We start from the raw sequence: 17891 nt of genomic DNA, 5'->3' as shown, positions 1-17891 counted from the left end.
ATAACCCTGGACAGACAGCTCTGCTAACTGTATTCCATTACACAGTATGATAGGTTAAAGGACTTTCCCTCTGCAACAGTGGCATGCTCAGGTTGCAAAAGCCAAAAATAACACAGGGTTGGATTGGGGGGGGCCGTTTAAAATATTATTTCAAAATTCCAAAAAGATTATTGAGCAAACGTCTTTTATTTGGCATATTCTCAAGAAGCTCAGCTGCATCAACAAGTATAATCATTACTTCTCTGCTACCACACCAGTCTTTTATTATTGGAATCTACACTTGAGAAATGCCTTGCCTTGGGAAGAACCAAAATAATGTCACAAAAGTGTGGCAAGCTTTCTTGGTATCATTTTCTTGTTCTCTGTCATTCCAAGTCCTACTCTCTTAAAAGGAGAGAAAGCTATAGTTCAGATGTGAAAAACAAGATTTCTTCAGCAATTCCCCAGATTTCAGATGGTGATTAACTTCCTATTTAATGACCAAAATGATGGTGATTAATTCTGCTGCAATCTCAAAACCCACAGGAATACCCAATTTTGACCATAATAGCCCGCTTCTCTCATTATTAAAAGAACTCTAATTATAACTCCGCTACTTCTCAAAAATCCAAGACAGTTTCAGGGATCATGAGCAAAACTAATAGATAAGACGGTGAACAATGTCATAAGTATAGCCACTACCATTTAGAGCCAGAGAGAGGACTTGGACACTTGGCACCAGGAGCAGGCAGATATCAGGCTTGCAAAATCTCCTTTGTTTTATTTTAGAAGCCCAAGAACCACCAGTGGAGCCAGGTATCAGATAGCAGCAGGGAGACAACATATCCTAAGGATTAGGGAACAGGATACCTTTGAGCACATGCTCAGCCCTGGAATTTCTTTTCAGAACCAGAACTGCACTCATAATACCATGTATTAGTAGATTCTGACCTATCTTCTGCACACCTCTGTTTTTCATTCTATAGTTTCTATTCTACAGTTTGAACTCTGGTATTCCTGGGTTCTGGTCTATCAGCAGACCAAACTAGCAGACACTTATCATCACAGAAACCCCAATTTTACTGTGGAAGAACAAAATAAGAGAATCTGGGTGTAGAAGGAATATTTCCATTGTACTCATGAAGTCGATTTTAGTGGTCTTGCAGCTGGTATTTCTTCCTCACGTGGTATGCAAAGCTTGCAATGTTCAATGCAGGGTCCATAGTCCTCATCCTCCGCCTCAAAAGTACCATCAGCCAGGAGATCTTATCATTGGTGGAATTGTCTCTCAGGCTCGCTTCATCTCCAGCTCATTCACCTTCACTGAAGAACCCCCTCCAGCATTACTGGAAGAGCTTGTGTGAGGACTTTTCTTTCTTCCTTTCTTCCACCAGAATAATCAGATTATAATGAAGTATTGGATTTGCAGAACTCTCGGTTATTCATTTGAGCTGTAGAAAATGTTATGATGGTAACATTTCAGCTTCAGCTGGGGAGGGCGGGATACAAATAAATTATAATTATTATTATATTAACATTGAAGAAAAGAAGCTCCCTTTACTCCACATAGTCACACTTTTCAAAGCTACGTTACTTCTTCTTCTTCTTTACATTTTCTTCCACTTCTTTCTTCCATTCATCTCTTTTTTACCGACATAAGGGAAACCCTTCTGATACAGAATCCATCTCTCATTCTAGCATTGTGCCTAAGCACTACCAACACATCTTGGCCTTGGAGTATGCGGTGAAGGAAATCAATGAAAACTCACAGCTCTTACCCAATGTCACCTTGGGTTTCCACATCTATGATAGCTATTTAAGTGCAAAGTGGACCTTTCAGGCCACTCTGCTATTTCAATCCACTCTAGACAGGTTTGTCCCCAATTTCACATGTGGTGTCCAGAATAGTCTGACAGCAGTCATTGGAGGACTGGACTCTGAAGTATCCCTTTACATTGCAACCATCTTGGATATCTATAAGATTCCACAGGTAGGTTATTTGTGGAGTATTGGAATTTTTTTCTTTCTGTTTTCATTTCGTTGATTGGGGTCAGAAATAGGTGCACAGATCTTATATTTATTTATGACTGTCTTGTGCTGGCTGAGAAAGACATTCTTCATGAACTTTCATTGCAGCTGAATGTTGCAGCTAATCAGATAAGGATTAACTTTTTATCTGCATGTCAAGGTCCACACTCTGAGAACCAAACATGTGTAAAAGTTCAACCAGCAATAAAAAGTGCTCACCCCTTTGGCTACAGTGTGGGAGGGGAATCTATATTTATTATGAACCTTGACATGTTGGAGATGGGCATGAAACCAACCTTCTCACTGCCTCATACGTCTTGCTCTCTGAGCCAATTGCATTTGATATCAAAATATAGGCTGTGGAGTAGGACAGGGGCTTATACAGACAGACCTACACACACACTGTCACCAGACTTCCCTTCTCATGAAAAGGTGAGTGGCTTTCAGGGTCTTCAGAGTAGTGCAAAATTTGTCTTACTTTCAGATGGGGGACTACTTGCTTCCAAGTTCATAAAACACCTTAGAATATAGCTTTCCCCATTGATGAAACAGCCATTTTTGAGGAATGAGATGAAGAATTGTTTAACTCCATTATAATGGAGTGTCCTAGCAAAGGTATTTGAGTTCAAGTCTATTTCTTTACATTAGAGTCAACAGCAGTTATCCATTAAGCATTGCACTCACTAGATGACAATAGACTGGCTCCCATTTCCTGAATATTAGATTCCTTTCTGTGTCACAGGAACAATAAAATTTCCCTTTCTTAGATGGTTGTTCTAACTATTAATTGAATGTGGATTGGGGGTTTCCCCTACATTTGAAAATGACATTCTTATTATTGTCTTTCTCCCCTGTTGTGAATACTTCCTTAGCTCATTTATGGTTCTGCTCCTGTGATGAATGATAAAACTCCAGGCCTTTCCTTCTACCAGATGGCACCTCCGGAAGGCCAACAATACATGGGGATTCTATCTTTGCTGCTGCATTTTAGATGGACATGGATTGGAGCCATTCTTATGAATAATGACATCGGAGAAAGATTTGCACATATTGTAGTTCCCCTGTTTTCCAAGAATGGTATCTGCTTTGCTTTCCTAGAAAAAATCCCCAGTTTTAATTTTGTCAGTGGAATTAATGATATGCTAGAAATGGGAGCAAAAATTCATGATACCATAACTGCCAGCAAAGCCAATGTAGTGGTAGCCTATGGAGAATCATATTCCATGACCATTTTCAGATGGTTTCCATATGTATCCCAACTCAAACACATGAGCGAAAATCCAAAAGGTACAGTGTGGATAACGACAGCACAAGTGGAGTTCACTTCATTGGTCTATCAAAGAACTTGGGAAACCGAATCATTCCATGGAGCTCTGTCCTTCAAAATTCACTCCAGTAATATACCTAGTTTCCCCCAATTTGTTGCAAGCAGAATCCCATCCAACAGAAGAGGAGATAGTTTTATAATGCCATTCTGGCAACAGGCATTTGGCTGCACGTTCCCTAATGTGGTTGTGGATAATGTGAGTGGAGACATTTGTACAGGGTGGGAGAAGATGGAAAGCCTTCCAGGAACCTATTTTGAATTATCCATGACTGGTCATAGCTACAGCATCTACAATGCTGTCTATGCTGTGGCCCATGCGTTACATGACATGTCCTATTCTATACCCATACGGAGAGGAATGGTGGATGAAAGAGGACCAAAGCTTCAAAATCAACAGCTGTGGCAGGTACTGAATTAAAAATCCTTCATTTGGCATCACACTGTATATTGGATGGTATTCTCTCCCAATTCTTACTCTGCTACTATTGTCTTCTTCCTTCCACATGTGACAGCATATACGGTAATAGTCCCTATGTCAATTTGCTTTTCTTTATTAATGTTTGTGGTTTGTTAATTTACTATATGTACATTGTACTAATTTTTGCAGATTCGTGTACAAGTCCTTCATGCAATCTCTTCATCATCAAGAATGAGCATGTCTTCCATAACCCTTTCCCCACACAAATATACAAAGTTGTTTTGCTGCTGCCATTGAACCTTAATCTGAAAGATCCCAATGCAGCCCTTTCTAAAGTCTTACCTTTTCTCTTTCAATTTAGCTCCATCGCGTTCTCAGAGGTGTTTCATTTAACAACAGTGTGGGGGACAAAGTAGTCTTCAATGAGAATGGAGAGGTAGTAGCTGGATTGGATATTGTCAACTGGATTCTGCACTCAAACCAGTCCTTTCATCTTGTGAAAGTTGGGAGCATTGCTGACCAAGCATTCACTATCAGAGATGAAGGCATAACATGGCACAACTGGTTTAACCAGGTATGGTACAATGTTTAGCAGACAAGGAAGTATTCAAATGTTGAGTGAACATTCACTTCAAATCTGCACATTTAATTTCTTTGGGCAGTGTTCAGCCCAAAGCACAATTTCCAGCTTGTTGTTGTTGTTGTTTAGTTGTTTAGTCGTGTCCGACTCTTCGTGACCTCATGGACCAGAGTACGCCACGCACTTCTGTCTTCCACTGCCTCCCGCAGTTTGGTCAAACTCATGCTGCTAGCTTCGAGAACACTGTCCAACCATCTCGTCCTTTGTCATCCCCTTCTCCTTGTGCCTTCCATCTTTCCCAACATCAGGGTCTTTTCCAGGGAGTCTTCTCTTCTCATGACGTGGCCAAAGTTTTGGAGCCTCAGCTTCACGATCTGTCCTTCCAGTGAGCACTCAGACTGATTTACTTCAGAATGGAGAGGTTTGATCTTCTTGCAGTCCATGGGACTCTCAAGAGTCTCCTCTAGCACCATAATTCAAAAGCATCAGTTCTTCGGCGATCAGCCTTCTTTATGGTCCAGCTCTCACTTCCATACATCACTACTGGGGAAACCATGGCTTTTACTATACGGACCTTTATTGGCAAGGTGATGTCTCTGCTTTTTAAGATGTTGTCTAGGTTTGCCATCGCCTTTCTCCCAAGGAGCAGGCGTCTTTTAATTTCATGGCTGCTGTCACCATCTGCAGTGATCATGGAGCCCAAGAAAGTAAAATCCCTCACTGCCTCCATTTCTTCCCCTTCTATTTGCCATGAGGTGATGGGACCAGTGGCCAAGATCTTCGTTTTTTTGATGTTGAGCTTCAAACCATATTTTGCGCTCCATATCCAGTTCTAACTGTTGCTTCTTGTCCCACATAGAGATTTCTCAGGAGACAGATGAGGTGATCAAGCACTCCCATTTCTTTAAGAACTTGCCATAGTTTGCTGTGGTCAACACAATCAAAGGCTTTTGCATAGTCAATGAAGCAGAAGTAGATGTCTTTCTGGAACTCTCTAGCTTTCTCCATAATCCAGCGCATGTTTGCAATTTGGTCTCTGGTTCCTCTTCCTCTTCTAAATCCAGCTTGCACTTCTGGGAGTTCTCGGTCCACATACTGCTTGAGCCTTCCTTGTAGAATTTTAAGCATAACCTTGTTAGCATGTGAAATGAGCGCAATTGTGCGGTAGTTGGAGCATTCTTTGGCACTGCCCTTCTTTGGGATTGGGATGTAGACTGATCTTCTCCAATCCTCTGGCCACTGCTGAGTTTTCCAAACTTGCTGGCATATTGCATATTTCCGGTTTATATGGCCTAATAATGTGAACAGGGTGCTTGCAGAAATGTGTCTGACTACATGCCCTCTCAAGGGGACACGGGTGGTGCTGTGGTCTAAACCACTGAGCCTTGGGCTTGCCGATTGGAAGGTTGGCGGTTTGAATCCCCATGACGGGGTGAGCGCCCGTTACTCAGTCCCTGCTCCTGCCCACCTTGCAGTTTGAAAGCACGTCAAGGTGCAAGTAGATAAATAGGCACCACTCCGGTGGGAAGGTAAAGGGCATTTCCGTGCACTGCTCTGGTTTCGGTGTTCCATTGTGCCAGAAGTGGCTTAGTCATGCTGGCCACATGACCCAGAAAAACAGTCTGCAGACAAATGATAGCTCCCTTGGCCAGTAAAGCGAGATGAGCAATGCAACCCCAGAGTCATTCGCGACTGGACTGAACTCTCAGGGGTCCTTTACCTTTTTTTACATGTCCTCTCAAACCCTTCCCATCATGGCTGGTGAAATCAAGTGAGGGAGAGTTGATCCGGTGGGTCCATGTTGAATATTTCCTTGTGGGAAGGTGTGGTACCTGCTGCTCCATCTACGCTTGCTGAGAGAAGCAGATAATGAAATAATAGTCCAGATTTCCCCTTTAGAAGTAATTTAAAAGAAACTAATCAGATCCTCTTGAAGGACTCATTCCAATAATAATTGTGAAAACTGGCAATTTAATTATAACCTCTGGAATGATGTTCAATATACCATTTTCCCACCCTATATATATATTCTGTTGTTTCACCTCTGTTTTCTGCATTTCCCTCTCCTATTCCCTTGTAATAGATTGTTTTTATTGTTTTTATTACATTGGAAATATTTGCTAAGGAGTAAATAGAGGGAAGAAGCTCTGAAGCAGAATGTGACACTGTCACAATTATTAAAAATATGGGATAAGTATAAAAATAAATTAAGTCCAGGTATCTCCCCTCTGGCTTCTGTAATAAAACTAATAGATTTCTTAGGAGAAATCAGGGATCACATTTCATTAATTAGGGGGGAAGGGAGTTCAAAATTTGGAAATTTTATAGAGAAAAATAGGATTGTTGCCACCATGTTACAAATATTTTCAGTAAGATGTTGTTTTTGTTGAAAATACTGTGCCCAAAATATGCATTAAAACAGGAGTCAATTTGGAGGGAAATGGCAGTGAACAAAATCACTGTCATCTTGTAAAAAGAAATGGAAGAAAAAAGATCTTCCAACTCTGAATTATTCTTTTTAAAAAGATGGCAACAATAGTGAAACCATACTACTGTGTAGGAAGCAAAATTGAGACCAAATTTATAGAAACCTATTCAATTTTTACAATATGTTGTCTGTGTAGGTATAAATAAAAGAATAATGCTGTACCGTATTAATTGTTTGTAGAAAAAGAAAATGGTGGTAGTTTTGAGCCCATTCATACATTACTGAATAGTCTTGTCACTTTGGAAGCATATGGAAAATTCCTGGACATTTAAGGATTCCAAGCTCTTCATTCTGAACATTGTTCTCCTCTTTCATATTTGGATTAGACGCAGCCTCTTTCCATATGTACCGAGAGTTGCCACCCTGGGTCCAGCAAGAAGGTGAAGGAGGGGGAGCCATTCTGCTGCTATGATTGCATCCCATGTCCAGAAGGGAAGATTTCAGAGCAGAAGGGTAAAAAATATATTCTCCTGGTTTACCAAGTAGACCAAATATAATCCAGAGGAATAGGTATACAGAACTGCTTAAAAAGGGGGGGGGTGAGGTTATTACTCTTCTGCACTCTGGGACATAAGTTTTGATATATATGGTGGACATCATTCTTTATTATTAAACATGTATTAAAGGTGATATGGCCATGCAAGAGCAGATGGTTTCCACATACATGTCCACATACTTTATCAAACAGTAGCCAGGGTGGGCGGTTTCTGATTCTAGTGGCGCTTGAACAGCTACTGATGGTGTGAACTGGGGGGGAGGGTCAATTCAGTTTAAAATGAAATATGTGCATATACTATGCATATTATGACATAGAGCAGGGGTAGGCAACCTAAGGCCCATGGGCCGGATGCAGCCCAGTTGCCTTCTCAATCTGGCCCATGGACGGTCTGGGAATCAGCGTGTTTTTACATGAGTGGAATGTGTCCTTCTATTTAAAATGCATCTCTGGGTTATTTGTGGGGCCAGCCTGGTGTTTTTACATGAGTAGAATGTGTCCTTTTATTTAAAATGCATCTCTGGGTTATTTGCGGGGCATAGGAATTCACTCATTTCCCCCCAAAAAATATAGTCCAGCCCACCACATGGTCTGAGGGATGTTGGACCAGCCCACGGCTGAAAAATGTTGCTGACCCCTGCATAGAGCAGCCCATGGAGCATGGGTTTTTCTTGGTGCTCCAAGCAGCAACTGTTGTTGATGGCATTCATCTGTCTCAGGAGACAATGAAAGAGTGTGCCTTCAGGGTTGAGATCAAACCATTGAAGAGCTGCAGTGCCTGCTGTTGCTGTAGAAACTGATACAGGAGAGACATGTTTTACTGCAGATGGGGCAGATGAAGGAGTCCGGTTTTGTTGCTACAGATGCACCATGGTCTTTCTTCTCTCTGCACTCCCCCCAGTGGTCATTTCTCCTCTGGTCCCTACTGTAAACTGTTAATAAAGAAGACCATCTTTGGACCACCTCTTGCCCATAGAATCATAGAATCATAGAGTTGGAAGAGACCACAAGGGCCATCGAGTCCAACTCCCTGCCAAGCAGGAAACACCATCAGAGCACTCCTGACATATGGTTGTCAAGCCTCTGCTTAAAGACCTCCATAGACGGAGACTCCACCACACTCCTTGGCAGCAAATTCCACTGTCGAACAGCTCTTACTGTCAGGAAGTTCTTCCTAATGTTTAGGTGGAATCTTCTTTCTTGTAGTTTGGATCCATTGCTCCGTGTCCGCTTCTCTGGAGCAGCAGAAAACAACCTTTCTCCCTCCTCTATGTGACATCCTTTTATATATTTGAACATGGCTATCATATCACCATGTGCACATCAGTTTGCATAGATGCAGAATAATCCATTTCTGCACATGGCTCTGGGAGGGATGGAATGCACAGGTTCACTCCATAATGCAGATTAAATAAAACTCCTCTGTGATCCCTAAATCAAGTAGTGGGTTGAGTTAAAAACAAAGCCACTTTCCCTGGGACATCAAGCAAGGCACCCTCAGAAGTAGTAGCACCTAGCACTGCTGACACTGAGAAAAGAGAAGGGTGTCATCTTTGCAACTAATGCAATGACCGAAAATTGCAGCAACCATATGCTTTAATCAACTGTTTTGTCCACCTACATGTGCGTAGGCTGCTCAGGAAGCGTATGTTATGCTCGCAAGATCTGAATACTCATTGTTACCAGTAATTCACAACAGATTATTCTTGCTCAGTTGTACAATCATTATTTGCAATATTGTATACATGTTTAATATTTTAGCAACTATATAAATAATTATAGGTATGTTAATGGCACATATTTTATTTTTTAAAAACTAATGTGAGGTCAGCGATACCCAACATGCTGTGTGTCCAATACACTGATGCAGTCGATTTTTGTTGAAGGTTTAATGATAATTGGACTCCAGTCACCATTAGCAGGGCTCTATGATCACAGCTGGTTTACTACATCTTCATGCCTAAACAGAAAGTTGGACTTATATCTATTTAAATGACTTTAAAACCTCCAGATTTAAATACCAGATGCTGCCACATTGCAGAGTAACAGCATTAAATTTATCATGTAACTTGAATACAGGGGCACCTCGGGTTAAGTACTTAATTCGTTCCGGAGGTCTGTTTTTAACCTAAAACTGTTCTCAACCTGAAGCACCACTTTAGTTAATGGGGCCTCCTGCTGCTGCCGCACTGCTGGAGCCCGATTTCTGTTCTTATCCTGAAGCAAAGTTCTTAACCTGAAGCACTATTTCTGGTTTAGCGGAGTGTGTAACCTGAAGCGTATGTAACCTGAAGCGTATGTAACCCGAGGTACCACTCTACATGGTTTTTATTGGTCCTAGAGGAATGATTTTGCCATTTCTTACAAGATTAATGGCGTAAGACAAAATCTTTTTCATGTTGCAGATATGAACGACTGCCGGAAATGCACAGATGGGAACTATCCAAACAAAAACCAGGATTTCTGTATTCCCAAGACTGTAACCTTCTTGTCTTATGAAGAACCATTAGGGGTCAGTTTAGCTTGTTTTTCTCTGTCCTTTGCTTTGATCACAGTTCTGAACCTAGGAACATTTATGAAGCACCATGACACTCCCATCGTCAAAGCCAACAACCGTGACCTCACCTACATTCTCCTCATCTCCCTCTTGCTCTGCTTCCTGTGTGCTTTACAGTTCATTGGCCAACCTGAGATGGTGACGTGTCTCCTGCGACAAACAGTTTTTGGAAGTGTCTTCTCTGTGGCTATTTCTTGTGTCTTGGCAAAAACCATCACAGTGGTTCTTGCATTCATGGCCACCAGGCCAGGATCCAGGATGAGGAAGTGGGTGGGGAAAAAGCTAGCTAACACCATTGTTCTTTCCTGCTCTGTTATTCAAGTAGGCATTTGTACTTTATGGCTGGCAACCTCTCCTCCATTCCCAGATGCTGACAGGCACTCAATGACTGAAGAAATTATACTAGAATGTAATGAGGGGTCTGTGACTCTGTTTTACTCTGTTCTTGGCTACATGGGCTTCTTGGCCATTGTCAGTTTCATTGTGGCATTCCTTGCCAGGAAGTTGCCGGACAGTTTCAACGAAGCCAAGTTCATAACTTTCAGCATGTTGGTTTTTTGCAGTGTTTGGTTGTCCTTTGTTCCAACCTACCTGAGCACCAAGGGAAAATACATGGTTGCTGTGGAGATCTTTTCCATTTTAGCCTCCAGCGCTGGCTTGCTGGGTTGCATCTTTTCCCCCAAATGCTACATTATTATTTTGAGACCTGAGCTGAACAACAAGGAACAGCTAATAAGAAGAAAAGAATGAATAATTTGTTTCTGTATACAATAGTTTGTGAGAATCTTATTTTCAGCAGCTACCCTATGTAATGCCCTGGCTGCAGAATAAAGGCCAATTTAAAGTCAAACTTGACCAGAAAAGCACTACGGTCTGTACCACTGAAACTGCTACATTGAAATACAGTGGAGCCTTGGGTTGTGAATGTGATCCGTGCAGGAGGCACGTTCACAACCTGCAGCGTTCGCAACTCGCAGCGCCACGTCTGCGCATGCGTGGGTCACGATTCGGCACTTCTGCACATGCCCAAAGTGCAATTTAGCACGAGTGCCAAAACCCGGAAGTAACCCATTCCCGTACTTCCAGGTTCGGCACGATGCGCAACCCGAAATCATGTAACCTGAAGCATCTGTAACCCGAGGTGCCACTGTACAGTAAGCCCATAACTTATGTGGGGATTACATTCCAGGGATTGCACTGAAACCAAAATTTCAAATTCTCAAAATGACAATGTTGTTTCTTGGACATCTACCTCCTTACCACTCCCTATCTATCTATCATCTATCTATCTATCTATCTATCTATCTATCTATCTATCTATCTATCTATCTATCATCCATCTATCTATCATCTATCATCTATCATCTATTTATCACCTATCTGTCATCACCTATCTATCTACCTACCTACCTACCTACCTATTTATCTATCTATCATCTATTTATTTATTTATTTATTTATCTATCTATTTATCTATCTATGCCAAGCACATAAAGTTAAATGAACACAAATTAATATGCATGAGTTGTGGGTTTTCTGTATATACCGTAAATGAAAGATATAACCCTGGACAGACAGCTCTGCTAACTGTATTCCATTACACAGTATGATAGGTTAAAGGACTTTCCCCCTGCAACAGTGGCATGCTCAGGTTGCAAAAGCCAAAAATAACACAGGGTTGGATTGGAGGGGGGGCGGTTTAAAATATTATTTCAAAATTACAAAAAGATTATTGAGCAAACGTCTTTTATTTGGCATATTCTCAAGAAGCTCAGCTGCATCAACAAGTATAATCATTACTTCTCTGCTCCCACACCAGTCTTTTATTGCTGGAATCTACACTTGAGAAATGCCTTGCCTTGGGAAGAACCAAAATAATGTCACAAAAGTGTGGCAAGCTTTCTTGGTATCATTTTCTTGTTCTCTGTCATTCCAAGTCCTACTCTCTTAAAAGGAGAGAAAGCTATAGTTCAGATGTGAAAAACAAGATTTCTTCAGCAATTCCCCAGATTTCAGATGGTGATTAACTTCCTATTTAATGACCAAAATGATGGTGATTAATTCTGCTGCAATCTCAAAACCCACAGGAATACCCAATTTTGACCATAATAGCCCGCTTCTCTCATTATTAAAAGAACTCTAATTATAACTCCGCTACTTCTCAAAAATCCAAGACAGTTTCAGGGATCATGAGCAAAACTAATAGATAAGATGGTGAACAATGTCATAAGTATAGCCACTACCATTTAGAACCAGAGAGAGGACTTGGACACTTGGCACCAGGAGCAGGCAGATATCAGGCTTGCAAAATCTCCTTTGTTTTATTATAGAAGCCCAAGAACCACCAGTGGAGCCAGGTATCAGATAGCAGCAGGGAGACAACATATCCTAAGGATTAGGGAACAGGATACCTTTGAGCACATGCTCAGCCCTGGAATTTCTTTTCAGAACCAGAACTACACTCATAATACCATGTATTAGTAGATTCTGACCTCTCTTCTGCACACCTCTGCTTTTCATTCTATAGTTTCTATTCTACAGTTTGAACTCTGATATTCCTGGCTTCTGGCCTATCAGCAGACCAAACTAGCAGACACTTATCATCACAGAAACCCCAATTTTACTGTGGAAGAACAAAATAAGAGAATCTGGGTGTAGAAGGAATATTTCCATTGTACTCATGAAGTCGATTTTAGTGGTCTTGCAGCTGGTATTTCTTCCTCACGTGGTATGCAAAGTTTGCAATGTTCAATGCAGGGTCCATAGTCCTCATCCTCCGCCTCAAAAGTACCATCAGCGAGGTGATCTTATCATTGGTGGAATTGTCTCTCAGGCTCGCTTCATCTCCAGCTCATTCACCTTCACTGAAGAACCCCCTGCAGCATTACTGGAAGAGCTTGTGTGAGGACTTTTCTTTCTTCCTTTCTTCCACCAGAATAATCAGAATATAATGAAGTATTGGATTTGCAGAACTCTGGGTTATTCATTTGAGCTGTAGAAAATGTTATGATGGTAACATTTCAGCTTCGGCTGGGGAGGGCGGGATACAAATAAATTATTATTATTATTATTATTATTATTATTATTATTATTATTATTATTATTATTATTAACATTGAAGAAAAGAAGCTCCCTTTACTCCACATAGTCACACTTTTCAAAGCTACGTTACTTCTTCTTCTTCTTTACATTTTCTTCCACTTCTTTCTTCCATTCATCTCTTTTTTACCGACATAAGGGAAACCCTTCTGATACAGAATCCATCTCTCATTCTAGCATTGTGCCTAAGCACTACCAACACATCTTGGCCTTGGAGTATGCGGTGAAGGAAATCAATGAAAACTCACAGCTCTTACCCAATGTCACCTTGGGTTTCCACATCTATGATAGCTATTTAAGTGCAAAGTGGACCTTTCAGGCCACTCTGCTATTTCAATCCACTCTAGACAGGTTTGTCCCCAATTTCACATGTGGTGTCCAGAATAGTCTGACAGCAGTCATTGGAGGACTGGACTCTGAAGTATCCCTTTACATTGCAACCATCTTGGATATCTATAAGATTCCACAGGTAGGTTATTTGCGGAGTATTGGAATTTTTTTCTTTCTGTTTTCATTTCATTGATTGGGGTCAGAAATGGGTGCACAGATCTTATATTTATTTATGACTGTCTTGTGCTGGCTGAGAAAGACATTCTTCATGAACTTTCATTGCAGCTAAATGTTGCAGCTGATCAGATAAGGATTAACTTTTATCTGCATGTCAAGGTCCACACTCTGAGAACCAAACATGTGTAAAAGTTCAACCAGCAATAAAAAGTGCTCACCCCTTTGGCTACAGTGTGGGAGGGGAATCTATATTTATTATGAACCTGGACATGTTGGAGATGGGCATGAAACCAACCTTTTCACTGCCTCATACTTCTTGCTGTCTGATCCAATTGCATTTGATATCAAAATATAGGCTGTGGAGTAGGACAGGGGCTTATACAGACAGACCTACACACACACTGTCACCAGACTTCCCTTCTCATGAAAAGGTGAGTGGCTTTCAGGGTCTTCAGAGTAGTGCAAAATTTGTCTTACTTTCAGATGGGGGACTACTTGCTTCCATGTTCATAAAACACCTTAGAATATAGCTTTCCCCATCGATAAAACAACCATTTTTGAGGTAGGTGAGATGTAGAATTGTTTAACTCCATTCTAATGGAGTGTCCTAGCAAAGGTATTTGAGTTCAAGTCTATTTCTTTTCATTAGAGTCAACAGCAGTTATCCATTATGCATTGAACTCACTGGATGACAATAGACTGGCTCCCATTTCCTGAATATTAGATTCCTTTCTGTGTCACAGGAACAATAAAATTTCCCTTTCTTAGATGGTTGTTCTAACTATTAATTGAATGTGGATTGGGGGTTTTCCCCTACATTTGAAAATGGCATTCTTATTATTGTCTTTCTCCCCTGTTGTGAATACTTCCTTAGCTCATTTATGGTTCTGCTCCTGTGATGAATGATAAAACTCCAGGCCTTTCCTTCTACCAGATGGCACCTCAGGAAGGCCAACAATACATGGGGATTCTCTCTTTGCTGCTGCATTTTAGATGGACGTGGATTGGGGGCATTGTTATGAATAATGACATTGGAGAAAGATTTGCACATATTGTAGTTCCCCTGTTTTCCAAAAATGGTATCTGCTTTGCTTTCCTAGAAAAAATCCCCAGTTTTAATTTTGTCAGTGGAATTAATGATATGCTAGAAATGGGAGCAAAAATTCATGATACCATAATTGCCAGCAAAGCCAATGTAGTGGTAGCCTATGGAGAATCATATTTCATGACCATTTTCAGATGGTTTCCATATGTATCACAACTCGAACACATGAGCGAGAATCCAAAAGGTACAGTATGGATAATGACAGCACAAGTGGAGTTCACTTCATTGGTCTATCAAAGAACATGGGAAACTGAATCATTCCATGGCACACTGTCCTTCAAAATTCACTCCAGTAATATACCTAGTTTCCCCCAATTTGTTGCAAGCAGAATCCCATCCAACAGAAGAGGAGATAGTTTTATAATGCCATTCTGGCAACAGGCATTTGGCTGCACGTTCCCTAATGTGGTTGTGGATAATGTGAGTGGAGACATTTGTACAGGGTGGGAGAAGATGGAAAGCCTTCCGGGAACTTATTTTGAATTATCCATGACTGGTCATAGCTACAGCATCTACAATGCTGTCTATGCTGTGGCCCATGCGTTACATGACATGTCCTCTTCTATACCCAAACGGAGAGGAATGGTGGATGAAAGAGGACCAAAGCCTCAAAATCAACAGCTCTGGCAGGTACTGAATTAAAAATCCTTCATTTGGCATCACACTGTATATTGGATGTTATTCTCTCCCAATTCTTACTGTGCTAACATTTTCTTCTTCCTTCCTTTCCTTTCCACCTAAAAAGGACACGATAGACTTTATTCCAATGAGACATCCTGTTTGACTTTTTGTGGTCTTCTCTGGGATATAAAGAATGGGCATATTTTGCATCATTCTTTTCCCACTCAAATGTGAAGCATCGTCTGAAAGATCTTAACGGAGCCTTTTTCACGTCTTGCCTTTTATGTTTCTATTTAGCTCCATCAATTCCTTAGAGTTATCTCATTTAACAACAGCGTGGGGGACAAAATATCCTTCAACCAGAATGGGGAGGTAGTAGCTGGATTGGACATTGTCAACTGGATTTTTTCCTTGAACCAATCATTTCGTCCTGTGAAAGTTGGGAAGGTTGATCCTGAGAGTCCTGCAGACCAAGCATTCACAGTCAGTGAGGATGACATAACATGGCACAACTGGTTTAACCAGGTAGGATCCAATTCTAGACAAGTAGGGAATTATTCAAATGTTGAATGTTGTATTTTTAAGCTGCCCTGGGTTTATTAAATGTTGGAGGGTGGGCTAGACCTTTTATGACTAAAATATTAATCTCTAGGTAGCAGAGCTGCAACTTGAGGCCATTACATGTGCTCCCTTGGCCCCATCCCTCCTGGCTTATAGCAAGAGGGGCCAGGGGCTGACTAGTTGGGTCCAGTGTGTGATTAACACTGCACTGCACAAGAGGGTGGTCCCCCTTGCAAGTGATGCATTGAAAGAGGCAGTGGGGAGACTGTTCCTGCTGAAACTAACTCTGGACCCCTTGGATTGGAACAATTATTGACCAGTTGTAAGTATCCGCTTTGGCAGGGAGGTGTCAGAGAGGGCCCTGTAAGGGCAGCTGCAGGCATCCTTGGAAGACACAGATTACTTACATCCAGTCCCAACCTGGGTTCAGGAATGGCCAAAGAATAGAATTGGCCTTGCTTGCCCTGAAAGTGGTGGGGTGTGTGACCTTGCTTATGCATTTCGATCCCTCATTGGCTTTTCATACCATCGACCACGGTACAACATTGTGGCTCTCACCAATCGATGTAGATTGGTGAGAGCTCCAATGTTGTGCCATTTTTATTGCTATAAAAGGGGGAAATAGAAGAAGTATTGATCCCATTTGTACATTACTGAATTGTCATGTCATTTCAAATGCATATGGAAAAGCCCTAGAAACTTAAGGACCCCAAACTCTTTAGTCTGAACATGTTTATTCTCTTTCATGTATGAGACACGACCCCTTTCAATATGTAGCAAGAGTTGTGCTCCTGGTTACAGCAAGATAGTGAAGGAGGGTCAGCTATTCTGCTGTTATGATTGCATCCCATGTCCAGAAGGGAAGATTTCAAACCAGAATGGTAAGAAATATATTTCATATATAATTAAGAGGAATAGTTATATAGCAATACTTTTCTTAGGTGGCATGATTGAACAGTTTGGTAAGGAGAGGCTGTGGGGAAGCTACTGGAGACAAAATAATCTGGAGTGTGTCTGTGATCTGTTATTTGATTTTTTTAAAAATCAGTGAAAAGCTGGCCATTAAAAATAATTTAACTACTCAACCTCTGCTACATTTCATCATATCTGCACTAATTTTAAACAGAGAACTTGTAATGTTTTAGAGCTCTGGCATGTTCTTCAAACTGGTGCCAGAAAGCTTAATGGCTTGACCAAATCATTTCATGTTGCAGATATGAACGACTGCCAAAAATGCACAGATGGGAACTATCCAAACAAAAACCAGGATTTCTGTATTCCCAAGACTGTAACCTTCTTGGCTTATGAAGAACCATTAGGGATAAGTTTAGCTTGTTTTTCTCTGTCCTTTGCTTTGATCACAGTTCTGATCCTAGGAACATTTATGAAGCACCACGACACTCCCATCGTCAAAGCCAACAACCGCGACCTCACCTACACTCTTCTCATCTCCCTCCTGCTCTGCTTCCTTTGTACACTGCTATTCATTGGCCGACCTGAGAAGGTAACATGTCTCCTCCGACAAACTGCTTTTGGCATAATCTTTTCAGCGGCTGTTTCATGCGTCTTGGCAAAAACAATCACTGTGGTTCTAGCTTTCATGGCCACCAGGCCAGGATCCCAGATGAGGGTGTGGGTGGGGAAAAGACTATCCAACTCCATTGTTCTGTCCTGCTCCTTGGTTCAGGTAGGTATCTGTATGGTGTGGCTGGCAACCTCCCCCCCATTCCCAGATGTGGACATGCACTCTGTAACAGATGAAATCATATTGGAATGTAATGAGGGGTCTGTGACTCTCTTTTACTCTGTTCTTGGCTACATGGGTTTCCTGGCCATTATCAGTTTCATTGTGGCTTTCCTTGCCAGGAAGTTACCTGACAGTTTCAATGAAGCCAAGTTTATCACTTTTAGCATGTTGGTTTTTTGCAGTGTTTGGCTGTCCTTTATTCCGTCCTACCTGAGCACCAAAGGAAAATACATGATTGCAGTGGAGATCTTTTCTATCTTAGCCTCCAGCGCTGGGGTGCTAGGGTGCATCTTTTCACCAAAATGTTACATTATATTATGGAGACCTGAACTGAACAATAGGGAAGAGCTAATAAGAAGAAAATACAGAAAAAATTAA

General features: G+C 41.3%; 2 protein-coding genes across 2 annotated transcripts; both read left to right on the top strand.

Annotated features, from left to right (window-relative positions):
* The first annotated feature begins 7164 nt into the window (after positions 1-7164).
* LOC144324877 (vomeronasal type-2 receptor 26-like) lies at positions 7165-10623 on the top strand. Its single transcript, XM_077918132.1, has 2 exons — positions 7165-7273; positions 9722-10623. The coding sequence occupies exon 2, from the start codon at positions 9724-9726 to the stop codon at positions 10621-10623; it is 900 nt and encodes a 299-aa protein (XP_077774258.1). The 5' UTR covers positions 7165-7273; positions 9722-9723.
* A 1930-nt stretch (positions 10624-12553) lies between these two features.
* LOC114583219 (vomeronasal type-2 receptor 26-like) lies at positions 12554-17891 on the top strand. The gene is made up of 6 exons (XM_077918131.1): positions 12554-12774; positions 13150-13441; positions 14354-15214; positions 15503-15730; positions 16521-16647; positions 16981-17891. The coding sequence occupies exons 1-6, from the start codon at positions 12554-12556 to the stop codon at positions 17889-17891; spliced, it is 2640 nt and encodes an 879-aa protein (XP_077774257.1).

This window comes from Podarcis muralis, chromosome 13 (genome assembly GCF_964188315.1).
Source record: "Podarcis muralis chromosome 13, rPodMur119.hap1.1, whole genome shotgun sequence".
NCBI classification, from domain to species: domain Eukaryota; kingdom Metazoa; phylum Chordata; class Lepidosauria; order Squamata; family Lacertidae; genus Podarcis; species Podarcis muralis.
Note: the sequence above shows the minus strand (reverse complement) of the source record. Positions and strands in the feature narration are given on the sequence as shown.